Source organism: Physeter macrocephalus, chromosome 20 (genome assembly GCF_002837175.3).
Source record: "Physeter macrocephalus isolate SW-GA chromosome 20, ASM283717v5, whole genome shotgun sequence".
In the NCBI taxonomy this organism is placed as follows: Eukaryota; Metazoa; Chordata; class Mammalia; order Artiodactyla; family Physeteridae; genus Physeter; species Physeter macrocephalus.
This window is the reverse complement of record NC_041233.1, coordinates 84056697-84073030: the sequence shown is the minus strand read 5'-3', so window position 1 is coordinate 84073030 and position 16334 is coordinate 84056697. Positions and strand designations below refer to the sequence as shown.

Below are 16334 nucleotides of genomic sequence, written 5' to 3'. Positions count from 1 at the left end.
CCGCCCCGCCCCCGCCGCCTCCCTCTGCAGCCCCCGCGCCCCCAGCACCGCGTCTCCCAGCTCAGGGGCCTTTGGAATCACAGCGACGGGCACAGTCCTGTTAATGCAACCCGGCAGGTCTCGGAACCTCTAAACCTCCCTTTCCTCATGTGGGAAACAGAGTTTGGCAGTCTGACCCCGTCGCAGGAGTGAAAGGCCGCAAGCGCCCGCCACGCGGCAGCTACGACTGAAGGAAACGGGCCGGAGGAACGTGAAACACGGGTCGCCCGGAGTCCTGCGGCCCGTTGTGCCCACGCGTGTGGATTTAACGCAGGTGCCTTCGCATAGTTACAGCGAACAGCACAACGAACCCTCTGCCCCATCACTGAAAGTCCATCACACCCGACCAGTCGCTGAGCTGCGGGGCCCTGTGGGCGTGAGCCCCCCCAGTATCCACCTCGGAGGGGGTCCCTGGGTCAGGGGTCAGAGCACTTTCCAGAAGGGCAGCCTGGACACACTGGTGCCACCACATCAGTGGGTTCCGAGGCAGGTGGGCCTTCGTCCCAGTATCAGGGGCAAAGAATGCAGCCACGCTGACACCAGCGAGCGAGTGGCTCTTCAAGGGCCAATGAGGCTTCTCCGCTGGGGCACCACTGAGTCCCCCAGAGCCGCCGTGCTGTGCCTCGCTCGCCGTGAGGACGAGCTGGCGTCCGCGGGCACAGCACAGGCGAGCGACGTCTGCAGCCTGTCACCAGCTCTGTGTCTCTGTAAAGAACCTCAAACGCTGACGCATCGTGTGAGGCTGGGCACGGGGTGTGGGGTGGGGGGCAGCTGCAGATCCGCGGCAGCCGAGCCCACAGCAGGGGGCAGGGGGAAGAACTGGCACTTCCTGCGCCCCCAGCGCCACCCAGAATCCGAGCAGGGCCCGTGCCCCTGGTCTCGCCTCCTCCAGGCCCCCATCCTTCCTGTAGGAGTGCATCGTTCCTGTCCCCACGAGCCACGTTAGCGGATCAGGGAACGCGCCGGAGTCTGGCTCGCAGAGGACGACAAGGAAAGCAGCGGAAACACCGCCTCAGGTTTTCTGCGAACATACGTGACCACATCAGGTGGGTAAACAGGGTGGGAATCTTGGGTCACGTGGTGGGCATGTGTTGACTTCACAGAAATGGACAGACAGGCTTTCCCACGGTGGCCTCACTGTCCTGCGTTCCTGCCAGCAGGCTCCGCATGCGCTGCATCCTTGTCAACCCAGGACGTGGTCAGGGTTCTGTTAATTGTATCCAGTCTGACACATACGAACTGATATCTCACTGTGGTTTTAATTTGCATTTCCTGAAAGACTAGTGATGTTGAGCACCTTTTCGCACATTTACCATTTGTGTATCTTCTTCCGTTAAGTGCCTATTCAAATCCTTTGCTCATTTGTAAACTGGGTTCTCTGCTTTCTTATTATGGACTTTTGAGAGTTCCTTGTACTTTCTGGATACAAGCCCTTTATCAAATGTGATTTACAAATATCCCTCCCACATCTGGGGTGCCTTTTCATTCCTCTAACAGTGTCTTACAAAGAGCAAAAGTTCCTAATTATGCAAAGTTCTAATTTATCAGCATTTTTCTTTTATGAGTTGTGCTTTTGGTGTCGTATCTAAGAAATCGTTGCCTAACCAAGCTCGTAAAAATTTGGGAGGGGATGGGGGGACGACGCCGACTTAGAGCTAAATTTGTTTGTTTAATTTGTGTATGGTGCAAAGTATGGAAAAAAATTTTTTTGCAAATGGATGTCTGATTGGTTCAGCACCATTTGTTGAAAAGACTGTCCCTTATCTAATGAATAGCCTTTGTCAATCACTTAGACATATTTGTGGGTCTGTTTCTGCATCTCTTTTCTGTTCCACTAATCCATATCTCTATCTTTTTCCCAAAAGCACACTGTCTTGATTGCAGTAGCTTTGTAGTAAGTCTTGAAATCAGAAAGTGTGACTCCTTAAACTTAACTGTTTTTTTTCCAACACTGTTTTGGCTATTCTAGCTCCTTTGCTCTGCCATATACATTTTACATTTTAGAATCATCTTGCAATCTTCTACCAAAATGTCCTGCAGAGATTTTGATTGGAACTGCAAAACTGGTGGATCAATTAGTGGTTCTGACATGTTAACATAATTGAGTCTTGCAGTCCGTGAACATGGTATACCTCTCCATTTCCTTGTTATCTTCCCTGATTTCTTTCATCAGTGTTTTATGTTTTCAGTGTACAGACATTAACATATTTCATTAGCTTTATATCCAAGTATTTCATTTTGGTGCTACTGTAAGTGATCATATCTAATAGAAAAAGATGTTTTTTCAAATTGATCTTGTATGTTGCAAACTAAATAAGGTGACTTATATTTGTAATAGTAAAGTTTCTCTGGATTCCTCATGATTTCCAGTCATGCCTTCGGCCCAGACACAGTCTAACCTCCTTCTTTCAGATCTGTGTGGCTCTATTTCCTTTCTTGCCTGGTGGCACTGGCTAGGACCTTCACTGCCACACTGAACAGAGACGTGAAACCAGGCATCCTTGCTCTACTCCCACTCTCGAGGCAAAAAAGCATCGCGTCAGCTGTGGGGTTTGTAGTGCCCTTTACAGAAGCTCCTGCACAAGCTCCTCTCTATTCGTAGTTTGCTGGGAGTTTGCATGAGAGATGGTTGTAGAATTTTGGCAAATGCTTTTTGTGCATCTACCGAGATAATCGTGTGGTTTGTCTTCCTCAATCGGTTGACATGGGTAATCTTATTTATTAACCTTATATGTTAACGCCAGGCTTGTGTTCCTCGGTACTGACGCATTAACTTTTTGATACGTTGTTGTTTATACGCATGCGTGTCACTTGTATCTTTATATATATATATATATATATATATATATATATATATATATATATATATATATAGTTTCATATATTCGATTTGCTAAAGTTCCATGAATTTGGGCATTTACTCCATGGGGGATACGGATCTATCTTTTTATTCTGTGACGCCTCTGTCTGCCCTTGCTGTCAGGGCACTGCTTGCATCACAGGATGAGTTAGGAAGCATCGCCCATGCTTTTAGTCTTCTTGAAAAGTTTCTGTAGAATTGTTATTGTTTCTTGCTTAAATGTTTGACAGAATTCGTCAGTGAAACCATCTGGTCCTGGAGAGTTTTTTTTGTGGGAAAGTGTTTAGCAGAATTTTAATTTAATAGAGAGCTCATTTATTTCTTCTTGACTTAGCTTTGATCCTTTGTTTTTCCAAAAACATCTTCCTTTCATATAAGTGTCCGAATTTATTGGCAAAAAGTTGTTAATGATATTTCCGTTACTATCTTTTGCAGTACGCGGGCCTCTCACTGCCGTGGCCTCTCCCGTTGCGGAGCACAGGCTCCGGACACGCAGGCTCAGCGGCCACGGCTCACGGGCCCAGCCGCTCCGCGGCACGTGGGATCCTCCCGGACCGGGGCGCGAACCCGCGTCCCCTGCATCGGCAGGCGGACTCCTAACCAAGCTCGTAAAAATTTGGGAGGGGATGGGGGGACGACGCCGACTTAGAGCTAAATTTGTTTGTTTAATTTGTGTATGGTGCAAAGTATGGAAAAAAATTTTTTTGCAAATGGATGTCTGATTGGTTCAGCACCATTTGTTGAAAAGACTGTCCCTTATCTAATGAATAGCCTTTGTCAATCACTTAGACATATTTGTGGGTCTGTTTCTGCATCTCTTTTCTGTTCCACTAATCCATATCTCTATCTTTTTCCCAAAAGCACACTGTCTTGATTGCAGTAGCTTTGTAGTAAGTCTTGAAATCAGAAAGTGTGACTCCTTAAACTTTACTGTTTTTTTTCCAACACTGTTTTGGCTATTCTAGCTCCTTTGCTCTGCCATATACATTTTACATTTTAGAATCATCTTGCAATCTTCTACCAAAATGTCCTGCAGAGATTTTGATTGGAACTGCAAAACTGGTGGATCAATTAGTGGTTCTGACATGTTAACATAATTGAGTCTTGCAGTCCGTGAACATGGTATACCTCTCCATTTCCTTGTTATCTTCCCTGATTTCTTTCATCAGTGTTTTATGTTTTCAGTGTACAGACATTAACATATTTCATTAGCTTTATATCCAAGTATTTCATTTTGGTGCTACTGTAAGTGATCATATCTAATAGAAAAAGATGTTTTTTCAAATTGATCTTGTATGTTGCAAACTAAATAAGGTGACTTATATTTGTAATAGTAAAGTTTCTCTGGATTCCTCATGATTTCCAGTCATGCCTTCGGCCCAGACACAGTCTAACCTCCTTCTTTCAGATCTGTGTGGCTCTATTTCCTTTCTTGCCTGGTGGCACTGGCTAGGACCTTCACTGCCACACTGAACAGAGACGTGAAACCAGGCATCCTTGCTCTACTCCCACTCTCGAGGCAAAAAAGCATCGCGTCAGCTGTGGGGTTTGTAGTGCCCTTTACAGAAGCTCCTGCACAAGCTCCTCTCTATTCGTAGTTTGCTGGGAGTTTGCATGAGAGATGGTTGTAGAATTTTGGCAAATGCTTTTTGTGCATCTACCGAGATAATCGTGTGGTTTGTCTTCCTCAATCGGTTGACATGGGTAATCTTATTTATTAACCTTATATGTTAACGCCAGGCTTGTGTTCCTCGGTACTGACGCATTAACTTTTTGATACGTTGTTGTTTATATGCATGCGTGTCACTTGTATCTTTATATATATATATATATATATATATATATATATATATAGTTTCATATATTCGATTTGCTAAAGTTCCATGAATTTGGGCATTTACTCCATGGGGGATATGGATCTATCTTTTTATTCTGTGACGCCTCTGTCTGCCCTTGCTGTCAGGGCACTGCTTGCATCACAGGATGAGTTAGGAAGCATCGCCCATGCTTTTAGTCTTCTTGAAAAGTTTCTGTAGAATTGTTATTGTTTCTTGCTTAAATGTTTGACAGAATTCGTCAGTGAAACCATCTGGTCCTGGAGAGTTTTTTTTGTGGGAAAGTGTTTAGCAGAATTTTAATTTAATAGAGAGCTCATTTATTTCTTCTTGACTTAGCTTTGATCCTTTGTTTTTCCAAAAACATCTTCCTTTCATATAAGTGTCCGAATTTATTGGCAAAAAGTTGTTAATGATATTTCCGTTACTATCTTTTGCAGTACGCGGGCCTCTCACTGCCGTGGCCTCTCCCGTTGCGGAGCACAGGCTCCGGACACGCAGGCTCAGCGGCCACGGCTCACGGGCCCAGCCGCTCCGCGGCACGTGGGATCCTCCCGGACCGGGGCGCGAACCCGCGTCCCCTGCATCGGCAGGCGGACTCCCAACCACTGCGCCACCAGGGAAGCCCACTTACTATCTTTTTATTGTCTGTAGGATTTTTAGTGATGATTTCCCAACGTCAAATTTCTAAAATTGGTCACTCTTGTCTTCTCCTTTCAGAAGCTACATGTAGAAGAGCAAATTAAACCCAAAGTGATGAAAAGAAAGGAAAACATAAAGAGCAGAAATCAGTGAAAGAGAAAACAGAAAACAACATTGGCGCAATCAATAAAACCAAAAGCAGGTTCTCCAAGGCCAATAAAACTGATAAACCTCTAGCCATACCGTTGACTGACTTTTCTCCTCTTTAAGGGTCCTGTTTCCCTGCTTCTTTGCCTGAGTGGTCATTTTTTATTGGTTGTAAACCATCAAATTGTAAATTTTGTCTTGCTGGACACTAGCCTAGAAGTTCTCTCTGGCTGTAAACTGGGGTGAGTACAGGCTCCCTTCTCATCCCCTCAGTCCTGCCTGCTGCTTGAGGTCTGAAAACTACTGTTTCATATATGTTTTCTGGTCTTAATTTGTTTAAGGCAGGAGGATAAATTTGGTACTTGTTTCTCCATGTTAGCTGGAAGCAGATATTACTCATCCCATTATTCTTTAAGTTATTGTCAGGGAAAATCGTGAAAGACTTTCAAATGGGCATAAAAGATTAGAGGTGCCCTGTCCCTGTTCGGGTTATCTCTGTCTTTAATGATCTCTGAGCTGTTTTACAGTTCTGTGAATTCTAAACACCAGCAGTGATGCAAAGATTCTTGACCTCAAGAACGCCAGTGTCGGGCTTCCCTGGTGGCACAGTGGTTAAGAATCCGCCTGCCAATGCAGAGGACACGGGTTCGAGCCCTGGTCCGGGAAGATCCCACATGCCGCGGAGCAACTAAGCCCGTGTGCCACAGCTACTGAGCCTGCGCTCTAGAGCCCGCGAGCACAGCTACTGAGCCCGCGTGCCACAACTACTGAAGCCTGCGTGTCTAGAGCCCGTGCTCTGCAACAAGAGAAGCCACGGCATTGCGTGGGCAATGAGAAGCCCACGCACTGCAACAAAGGGTAGCCCCCGCTCGCTGCAACTAGAGAAAGCCCACACGCAGCAACAAAGACCCAACACAGCCATAAATAAATAAATAAATAAATACTGCTGAGCCGGTGCGTCCGGAGCCTGTGCTCCGCGACGGGAGAGGCCACAATAATAAATTAATAAATTTATTTAAAAAAAAAAAAAAAAAGAACGCCAGCGTCTGGTGGCACACAGCTCACTCCTGGCCAGTCCTGCATCCCTTCTGCAAAGTCATCTCAGCGCCACAGATAAATTAATAAATTTATTTAAAAAAAAAAAAAAAGAACGCCAGCGTCTGGTGGCACACAGCTCACTCCTGGCCAGTCCTGCATCCCTTCTGCAAAGTCATCTCAGCGCCACAGACAGGAGGGCCCACACATTTGCTCTTTGGATTCTTCTTTGAACCAGTTCTAACATCTTACTGGATCTCTCATTAGTAAATAACAAATATTTATTATCTCAATAAAAAATCATCGGGCTTCCCTGGTGGCGCAGTGGTTGAGAGTCCACCTGCCGATGCAGGGAACACGGGTTCGTGCCCCGGTCCGGGAAGATCCCACATGCCGCAGAGTGACAAAGAGTAAGCTGTCCAAGTGTGCTGACCTGCGACTGGCTAAGGAAGGTACCTTTTCCCCGGGACACACAGACATTAGACATGAGGGTGTGACATCAAGCAGACGCAGAATGGGGGTGGGGACACTTATTTATCCTCCTCTGCTTTGTGCTGTTTCCTCACTGTTGTTCAGCTGAGAGCTGAGCACACAGCACGTGCAGACACGCTCCAGGCTCTAGGGATGCAGCAGCAGGACGGGCCCTGCCCCAAGTGCACCGTCTCTGTAAACTGGAAAGTTAAAATCGACCTCGCACCCACCTGGCCTGCAGTCACCAGGATTAGTGACCATCAGAGGCAGAGTGGCTGCGCCTGCCCGTCCTCAGCTCTGGCTGCAGCCTCGTCCAGGGCCTTCCTGAGGACCCTGCCAGCCGGTGCCTGCACCCCAGCCCCGAGCGGGCCCTGGGCCACCCTGGGCTGTTTCCAGCTGTATCTTGGCAGCACCGTGGAAGTTCCCGAGGGCAGGGTGTCTGGCCCACTCCCCTCTGGCCCCCAGCACCCTGCACGGTAGCTGGCACCTCCCAAGCCATGGTCTCTTCCTCTTTGTATAAGGGCACTTATCCCATGATGGCCCCCACCCTCATGACCTCATCTGAACCTAATCACCTCACAAAGGACCCGCCTCAAATGCCATCACAGTGGGGATGAGGCTTCAGCATATGAATCTGGGGGCAGGGGACACAAACATCCAGGCCACGGCAGAGGTGGAGGCTGCATTTCCAGAATACAAGTTCAGATAGTGATGAATCCACAGAGCAAGATGAGGTTGGAGGAGGCCAAGAGGGTGACCGGGAGGGGCCTCTCCGAGGGGCAGCAACCACAAGGACTAGGAGAGTGGGGCGGGGGAGCCAGGGCAGGGGCCCAAACCCCAGGCACGCCTGGGAACAGAGCAGGGATAGGAGGCAGCGGAGTGAGCGGGGCCACCTGGAGGCCCCGCATGGACCCTGGGCCCTCCGCCCGTGAGACAGGAGGCAGGAGGGCAGCAGGACCTGGCTTCCATTTGCAGGGCACTCGGCTCTGCTCACAGAGAAAGGACGGGGGTGTGGCGGCCCCGAGGGAGATTCCTGAGGGACCATGAAGGGGGCTGGCAAGGCTGCCGCTGGCCTGGAAGTGTGTGAGGGTCGCTGGCGATGGTTCCAGGAGTCTGAGGCCTGAGGAGAGGTCAGAGCTGGGATGGGCACAGAGGGCAGGGAAGTATAGGGAGGCCAGCAGGGGTGGCGCCAGGCTCTGCGTCTTCTGGAAGGTTGACCACCCTCTCTGGTGCCGTGGGCACGTTCGGGACAGAGCACATGAAAATCCTAGTTCAGAACTAAGGATGGGAACGCAAACGGTATTTTCTCCTGTCTCCTGCATTTTTACGGTGATCAAGTTTGACAAAAAAGCAAAAATTATTCCAAGGGTTCTAGAAAACATGAAGGTTGTATTCAGTTCTCCTGTTTATAAAAGCAGGTCATTAAAAGGCTACTTTGAAAAATATCATAACTGCATAATAAAAACTCTAGGATTTTTTTTAAAAAGCACAGACACCCAGCACCCCGTGTCTCAGGGCCCTGCCCCCTGGACCCTGGGCCAGCGCCGGTCTTGCTCTGGGTGGGGCTGCTCGGCTTCCCGACCCACAGCTGCTGGGCTGCGGGCAGGGGGCTGGGCACCCCACTGACCAAGTTGGCCCAAGAAAGACGGGGGGCTTGTGTTGAAATCTTCTAAGAATTTTGCCGCTGAAATTTCTTCCTCCTCAAGAGGCTTCTGCTTGCAAACCGGGGAGAAGGGTCCGCAGCTCTCATCGCTCCTTATGTTCTATTCCCTTTGCCAAGGCGGAGCGTTCCAGAAAGGATGCAGGCGCCCTGCACACCGACCTCGAGAGAAGCACCAAGCTGCCTGCCCGCCGGTGGGGCTCTGGTTCCAGAAACAGCCCGACGCGGCTGAGTGTGCCGCCAGGAGGCTCAGAAAGGAGGAGGTCTGTGTTTCCTGGGGGTCAGAGTTCACCAAAAGTGGAGCCGCCGCCCTCTGAACTCACCCCCAGACCACCGGCCACTTACTGTCCTAACTGCACCGAGGCTCCAGGGCATCAGCAATACAGGAGGGAAAAGGAAGGCTGGACGTGAGCCCCGCGCCTTCAGCCCGGGGCCTGTCAAGTCGGCGTCTCACGCCAGCTCCCCATGACTGCTCCCGGGGGCCTCTCACCGAGGGCAGCCCGGCGCCCAAACAGGCCTCCCACCTGCATCCTTGAGGCCGTCACCGCCAAGACCCCCCCCCAGCCCGGAGCCAGGCCCGCTACGCACCACATCTCACACCCTGTGCTCCTGGGCACTGCCGAGGCCCAGCCGTGAAAACCAAATGAACAAACATGACAGCTGTTCTGGCCGAAACTAACACAGACCAGGGAACAGACAGAGCTGGACGGATGGCTCCGGCCACACACCAGGGCCTCTCACTCCACGGCCACAGGCAGAGGGGAGCCGCTGGAGCCGGCCTGCGCCCCCGAGGTGAGCCCTCGGCCGGGAAGGTGGTCTCACCCTGACCCCTCGGACAGCTGCCCGCCTGGAGCTGACGCAACGGCTCTGCCAGGCCAGGCTTCGGCCGGGGCCCTGAGGTCAGCTCTCCACCTGGGCAGGGCAGAATGCGGGGAAGGAAGAGTTCAGAACCCGCAGGTGATGGGGAAACGAGCCCCACTCACTACCACAGACCCCTCCCCCCCATGGCCTCTTGCCAACCCCACCCTCCAGGGCCTCAGATGCTCCCCAGGGACCCACCTGCCCTCCCAGCCGAGACCACCGCCCGCCTCCAAATAGCCCAGGCAGACACACCTCACTGGACTCTTCCCTCTGGATCCGGCTGCATCTCCAGAGCGGGAGCAGGACCCGCACCCCACCCCGTCCCCACCAGTGGCCTGAGCATCCGGTGGGGTCAGGCGTGGACAGCTCAGACCAACCGACTTGACAGGTGGCCGCCCCCCAGTGCCAGCAGGGACGGCAGGAGCCCAGGGCTGCCCAGTGGCCCATGTGTCCCGCATGGGGTGGTCAGGGCACCGAGCACCCCCGAGGGGACCCGCCAGCTGCCAGCCCTCAGCCCCTGAGGTCTCAGCAGCCCTGAGGCCGGCCCCCAATATCCACACTTCCTCCTGTTCACAGAACGCACGTGCTGGGCTCGTCACGCTGTCCCTACCCCGGGCTCTGCGGGCTGCGGCCACGCTGGCCTCCCGGTGGCCCACAGTCGGCCTGCAGCCCCGCTGAGCAAGATGCCCTACTCGTCCCCCAGTTCCCAGAGTGGCCTCTCAATGCCCCGTCAGGGTCCCATGCGCTCCGCCAAGGATCCCGATGCTGCGAGGCTGGTCCTCGTGGGGGGACGTCTGGGCTGGTCCTGGCTGTGCTCCTTGCCTGTCCCCGTGGAGCACAGGCTCCAGGAGCAGAGTCCTCTGTCGTCCCTCCAGAGCGGCCCCCCGGCATCCAGGACAGAACTGACCACAGACGAGGGGCCCAACCAACAGCGGCTCCACGGAAGGTGCCGGAACTAGCAGCTCGTCCCGAAAGGCTTCCCCCAGAGCCTCCGGCCAGTGTCCACCCGCCAGCCAGTCACCACGCTTTCTGCCCAGAACCCAGGGCGCCCCGAAAGGCACCCAAATGTCCCCACCAGCTTTCGACAGCCTCCCCTCCGACAACCAGAGACCCCGGCCGGGGTGGGGGCCTCTGAGAAGGGAGGGGCCTCCGAGGAGGAACCCCCCCCGCCCCCCGCCCCGGCTGCCGCACGAGGCCACAGGATGAAACGTGATCTCTCACAATGTGAGCCACTCCCCTCCTGTGGGCCCGGCCGCCACGGGGCTCTTACCTGATAAAATTCCCGCAGCCAGTTCTTCTGGAGGTTTTCTGGCTGTAAATTAAGAAGAAAAGACAGTCAGGCCAGCGACACAGCCCTGACGTCCGCGAGCAGACGCCAATGTGATGGCCTATCTGCCATCCTCACCATGGGGGCTAGGGAGCGACAAGGGGCGGGGGACACCCTGCTCCACTCAGGAGACCCCATTCTGCACGGGGGGCTGGTCCACAGCTCGTCCAGGGAAAAGGGGCAGAGGGAGGACAAGCCTCGCCCGGGGATGGGCAGCACCACAGCCCTGGGTCCAGAGCCGACGTCCAGCCCTGCTCTGTCCCCGGGGCGGGGGGGGGGGCTTGGGAGGGGCTGCCCGCAGCCAGGCGGCGGTGTCAGGCAGGACCTAGCGGCAGGGGGCCCGGACAGCCTCTGAGAACGTGGAAAGAGCCACGCGGCACCAAGTGCTGGTTTCGGGCTTGCGGACACCCCAGGACAGAGCCAACACAGGGTGCCCAGCCCCTGAGAAAACAGGACGCCGCCTTTTCCCACACGACCTGCCGGGGTCCTGGACCACCAGGGCAGCCAGCCGAGTGAGGGGCATGGTCCAACCCAACCCAACGTGGCCAAGGTGCTGAGAGGTCACGGCAGGCCTGGACAGGGATGGGAGACACGGCAGGGACGTACGTCCAGTTGCAAAGTTTCAGACACGGGAGATGAAAAGTCCCTGAGATCTGGTGACATCAGTGTGAATGTCCCTGACACTGCTGGACCACGCTTAAGAACGGTGAAGATGATAAATCTAATGTTATGTGTTTCTACCACAATTCAAAACAAAAGAAACAAAACCCCACCCACCACGCCTCGGGACTCAAACCCCTGATCCAAGCAGAGCTCTGGACGCCGAGGCTGTGGGCCCGGAACCAGGGTCCAGGCTGACCACAGCTGGGCCCAAACGCGTCACCCACGGCCCAAGACACCAGAGTGCACGCTGCCACACGGGGAGGTGCGGTCGCCCGCTGATGTTTCTGTGTGTCCCGAGGGCAGGAAGACTGAACTGCAGGCAGAGCAACAAACGAAGGGAAAAACGGCCGGGAAACCAGAGCCTTGCAGACCACAGAGGAGGGTGTGGAGGAGGCTCCGTGCATCCGCCCAACAAAGACGGTGGCCAGAGTCCAGCCGGGTGTGGGGACTTCCAGTCTCCAAGGCCAAGTTTGAGGCCGGGGCCCAGCCTCCAGCCCCCACTTCCTGCACGGGGAGGAGGGCACACCGTGCCTCTGTCTGTCACCCTCCCAGGTGAGCAAAGAAAAGCACAAGCAGGCAGGCCGCCCACGGAAAGACCGGGCAGAGGGTCTGAACAGACTGACAGCCAGCGCATGGAAGACGCCAAGCATCACCAGGCGTCAGGGAAACGCAAACCCGAACCACGGCGAGATTCCGCCCCACACCCCCGGGACGCTGACACAGACAGAAGCCTGCAAGTCTGCGGAGACGGCGCAGAGACGGACCCTCAGACACGGCTGGGGGCGGGGGAGGAGGGTGCGGGCGGTGCAGCCGCCGTGCGAAACAGTCTGGCGTTTCCTCGAAACGCTGGCCGTGGCCCAGCGATGCACCCAAGAGACATGGAAACGCTTGTCCACGCAGAGGCTCGGCCACGAGCACTTGTAGCCGCGGAATCACGGCAGGCGAAAGGCAGGAACCGCCCAAAGCCCAGCCCAGCATGGACGGAGAGACAAAACGTGGTCCAAGAGAACACGACGGCCACTGACATGGGCCACGGCGTGGACGAGCCTCGAGAACACTGTGCTCAGTGAAATGAGCCCATCACCAAAGGACAGACGACGTCTGATTCTGGTTTACGGAACTCCAGAACGGGCAGATCCGCAGAGACAGGCAGCAGACTGTTGCCGGGCCCCGGGTGTGGCTGAGGGGTGGAGGTGGTCCGAGCTGACGGTGGTGACGGCGGCACGGCTCTGAGAGCACAGAGAGCGCCGCGCACCCCTCTCCCACCGACCCGAACGATCCCCCACCTGAACCAGGGACGCGGGGCAACCCGCGCCGTGGCCAGGACGCGAGCAGGGATGGTCAGTCAGTCGGCCTTGGGCCCCGGGGTGATCAAAGAAAGAGGACTTCGAGTGCAAGGTCCCAGATGCCCTGACCAGGAGCGGGTGAATGGGGGGGGCAGCCCCCCTACCCCTGTCCTGGGCTGAGGGCAAGGGTGCTGGTTTGGGGGCGCAGAGGGCCCACCAGCATTTCAGCTCGTGGGCTCGGCCTGGAGACAGAGGGCAAAGAGGCTCAGATTCAAGTCCCGACGTCCACACGCGCGGGGGCCTGAGGTCGGGGAACAGCAGCAATGGGCGTCCCCGAGGAGGGAGCTGGAAAACAGGACAAAAGAGATCCAGAGGCAAATGTAGAGCAAACGCTTCCCTAAAAGGGAAGGAAAACTGACCAAGCTTCCAAGAGAACAGTATTCTGAGAAAAGGGGATTCAGAAAGATGGACAGCAAGACCAACCCGGTCACTGACGGACAGACGGATGCGGAACCCGTAGGCCCAGAACTCAGGAACAGAAACAGAAACCGGAAGAGCACGGGGATGAGCCCGGCGTCCCCCTACGCACAGGACTGAGGACTAGACGTGGAGGGATGTGATGTCAGAAACCTGACAAAACGCAGATTCTAAATCTATACCGGGGGTCGGGGGGTGGGGCAGGGCAAGCTGAGAACCACTGCAGAAGAAGAGTGATTTCTTTACAGCAGGCAGTTCACGAACATGGTCTAAAGTTAAGATGTATTTTCAAACTACAAATTCTTAAAGTTTGTTTTTAAGTTTTCATATACTTAGGAGAATTTTAGAGAGATATATAGTTTGCATTTTTCTCAAGTTGAGAAGTTCCTTCAGTTTCAAGCCAGTACTTTTTTCTCCTGAAGATTCCAGTAGAATTCAATTTGACATTGGGCTGAAGACAGCAGCGCTGTGTGGCCCCTGGTCACTCAGCCCACCCTGCTCACCGCACCTCCCTGCACACAGAGAGCTGGGGACACGTGTACAATGGCTCTTTCTGGGTTGTGGGATGATTTGTACTTTTCTATAATGCTTATTAGACTTTAAGGAAAACAAAAAAGGACCTTATGAAAGAATTCTATTTCGGCGGGAAGCATGAAGGCATTGAGAATCATTTTAGCATGCTTGTCTCACACCCCCTGACAGAGAAAGGCACCCAGACTCTCGAAGACACGGCATCCCCCTTCCTAACTACAGAACTGAGGCAGCTGCAGGAAGTAATGGGGCATGTCACACTGCTGAGGGCCAAGGCAGTAGTCAACTAGTTCAATGCTTATTTTTAAACTGCTATATTAGATCCTTTCTTTACTTTGCAAACAAAATAAGCTCTACATGACTTCAGGAGATAAGCACAAAACTTGAAACAGGAAAAACTATCAGAAGAAGATATAAGCAAATAGCTGTCCTTATGGTAGAAAGATAGCCTTCCTAGACATAAAACCACAGAAAGGAACCTAAGGGGGGAAATGCCTATAGATTCTAACACTCAAAATTGAAGTAACCCACAGCCAACATTATTCTCAATGGTGAAAAATGGAAAGCTTCTCCCCTAAGATCAGGAATAAGACAAGGATGCCCACTCTCACCACTTGTACTCAGCATAGTTCTGGAAGTCCTAGCCACGGCATTAGGCAAGGAAAACAAACAAAAGGCTTCCAAATTGGAAAGGAAGAAATCAAATTATCTTTGTTCACAGATGACATGATCTTATATATAGTGAGCCCTAAAGATTCCACCAAAAAAAAAACTGTTAGAACTAATAAATGAATTATAGCAAAGTAGTAGGGCACAAAATCAACACACAAAAATCAGTGGTGTTTCTATAGACTAACAATGAACAATCGAAAAAGGAGATAAAGGAAATTCCATCTACCATACCATCAAAAAGAATAAGATAACCAAGGCAAGACTTGTACGCTGAAAACTACAAAACATTTCTGCAGGAAATTAGATATCAGTAAATGGAAACACATCCTGAGCTCATGGATTGGCAGACAGTATTGTTCAGATGTTGATACCATCCCAAGCAATCTGCAGAGTCAATGCCATCCCTACTGAAATTCCAACTACTTTTTTTACAGAAATAGAAAAACCCATCCTAAAATTCATATGAAATCTCAAGGGACCATAAATAGTCAAAACAATCTTGAAGAAGAAGAACGAAGTAGAGGTCTTACACTTCCCGATTTCACAGCCACAGTCATCAAAACAGCATGGGACGGGCACAAAGACAGACGTATAGAGCAGTGGAACAGAGAAGAGAGCCCGGAAATAAACCATCACATGAGTGTCGAATGATTTTTCACAAAGGTGCCAAGACCACGAAATAAGGAAAAGACAGTAATTTTAACACATAATTTTGGGAAAACCGGGTATCTGCATACCAAAGAATAAAGTTGGGCTATTACTTAGCACCATATATAAAAATTAACTCAAAATGGATCAAAGACCTAAACATAAGACCTAAATCTATAAAATTTTTAGAAGAAAACACCGGGGAAAAGCTTCGTGACACTAGATTTGGCAATGATTCCTTGGATTATGACACCAAAAGCACGGGCAACCAAAGAAAAAATAAGCTGGCCTACACCAAAATTTAAAACTTTTGTGCATCAAAAGATGCTATCAATAGAGTGAAGAGGCAACCCACAGAAGGTAAGAAAATACTGGCAAATCATGTATCTGATAGTGGGTTAACATCCAGAATATATTTTTTAAAACTCTTACAACTCAACAACAAAAAGACAAATAAGACTATTCAAAACAGGCACAGGACTGGAATAGACATTTCTCCAAGGAAGGTGCAAAAAGGGTCAATAAGCACATGAAAAGATGCTCAACATCACTAGTCATTAAGGAAATGCAAATCGAAACCACAATGATATATCACTTCATACCCATTATTTTAAAATAAATAAATAAACTAACAAGTGTTGGTGAGAACGTGGATAAATTAGAACCCTTGTGCACTCTTGGTGAGAACGTAAAATGGTGCAGCCACTTTGGAAAATAGTATGGTGGTCCCTCAAAATATTAAAAATAGAATTCACCATATGATTCTGCAGTTCCACGTTGGGTATTTATCCAAAGGAATCGAAAGCAGAAACTCAAGCAGCCATTTGCACACCCACGTTCACAGCAGCATTTGTTATTCACAATCAGCCAAAAGGTGGAAGTAGCGCAAGTGTCGGCTGGTGGATGGATGGACAAGCACGTGTGGTTCTATCCACACACTGCACTATTATTCCACCTCAAAAAAGAAGGAAATTCTGACATGCTCCACCATGGATGACTCTTAAAGGCATGAGGTATGTAAAATAAGCCAGTCACAAAAGGGCAAATACTGCATAACTCTATTCATGCTGGGTCCCTACAGCAGTCAAGTCCCTAGGGACAGAAAGCAGACGGTGGGGGCCAGGGGTGGCGGGGAGGCGATGCAGAGTGTTTAATGGGGGCAGAGTTTCAGTTTGGGAAG

At 51.6% G+C, this 16334-nt stretch overlaps 1 protein-coding gene across 5 annotated transcripts in view; it reads right to left on the bottom strand.

Moving 5' to 3' along the window:
* Window positions 1–16334, bottom strand: part of INPP5A (inositol polyphosphate-5-phosphatase A) — a 179839-nt gene that overhangs the window by 106820 nt on the left and 56685 nt on the right. For all 5 annotated transcript variants that reach the window (XR_008616268.1, XM_007101183.4, XM_028480950.2 and 2 more), the window contains exon 2: window positions 10821–10862. Coding sequence is in view for 4 of the 5 variants with exons in the window: in XM_007101183.4 (XP_007101245.1) it covers window positions 10821–10862 (42 nt within the window). In the remaining variant the exon portion in view is untranslated. The remainder of the gene's footprint in view (window positions 1–10820; window positions 10863–16334) is intronic.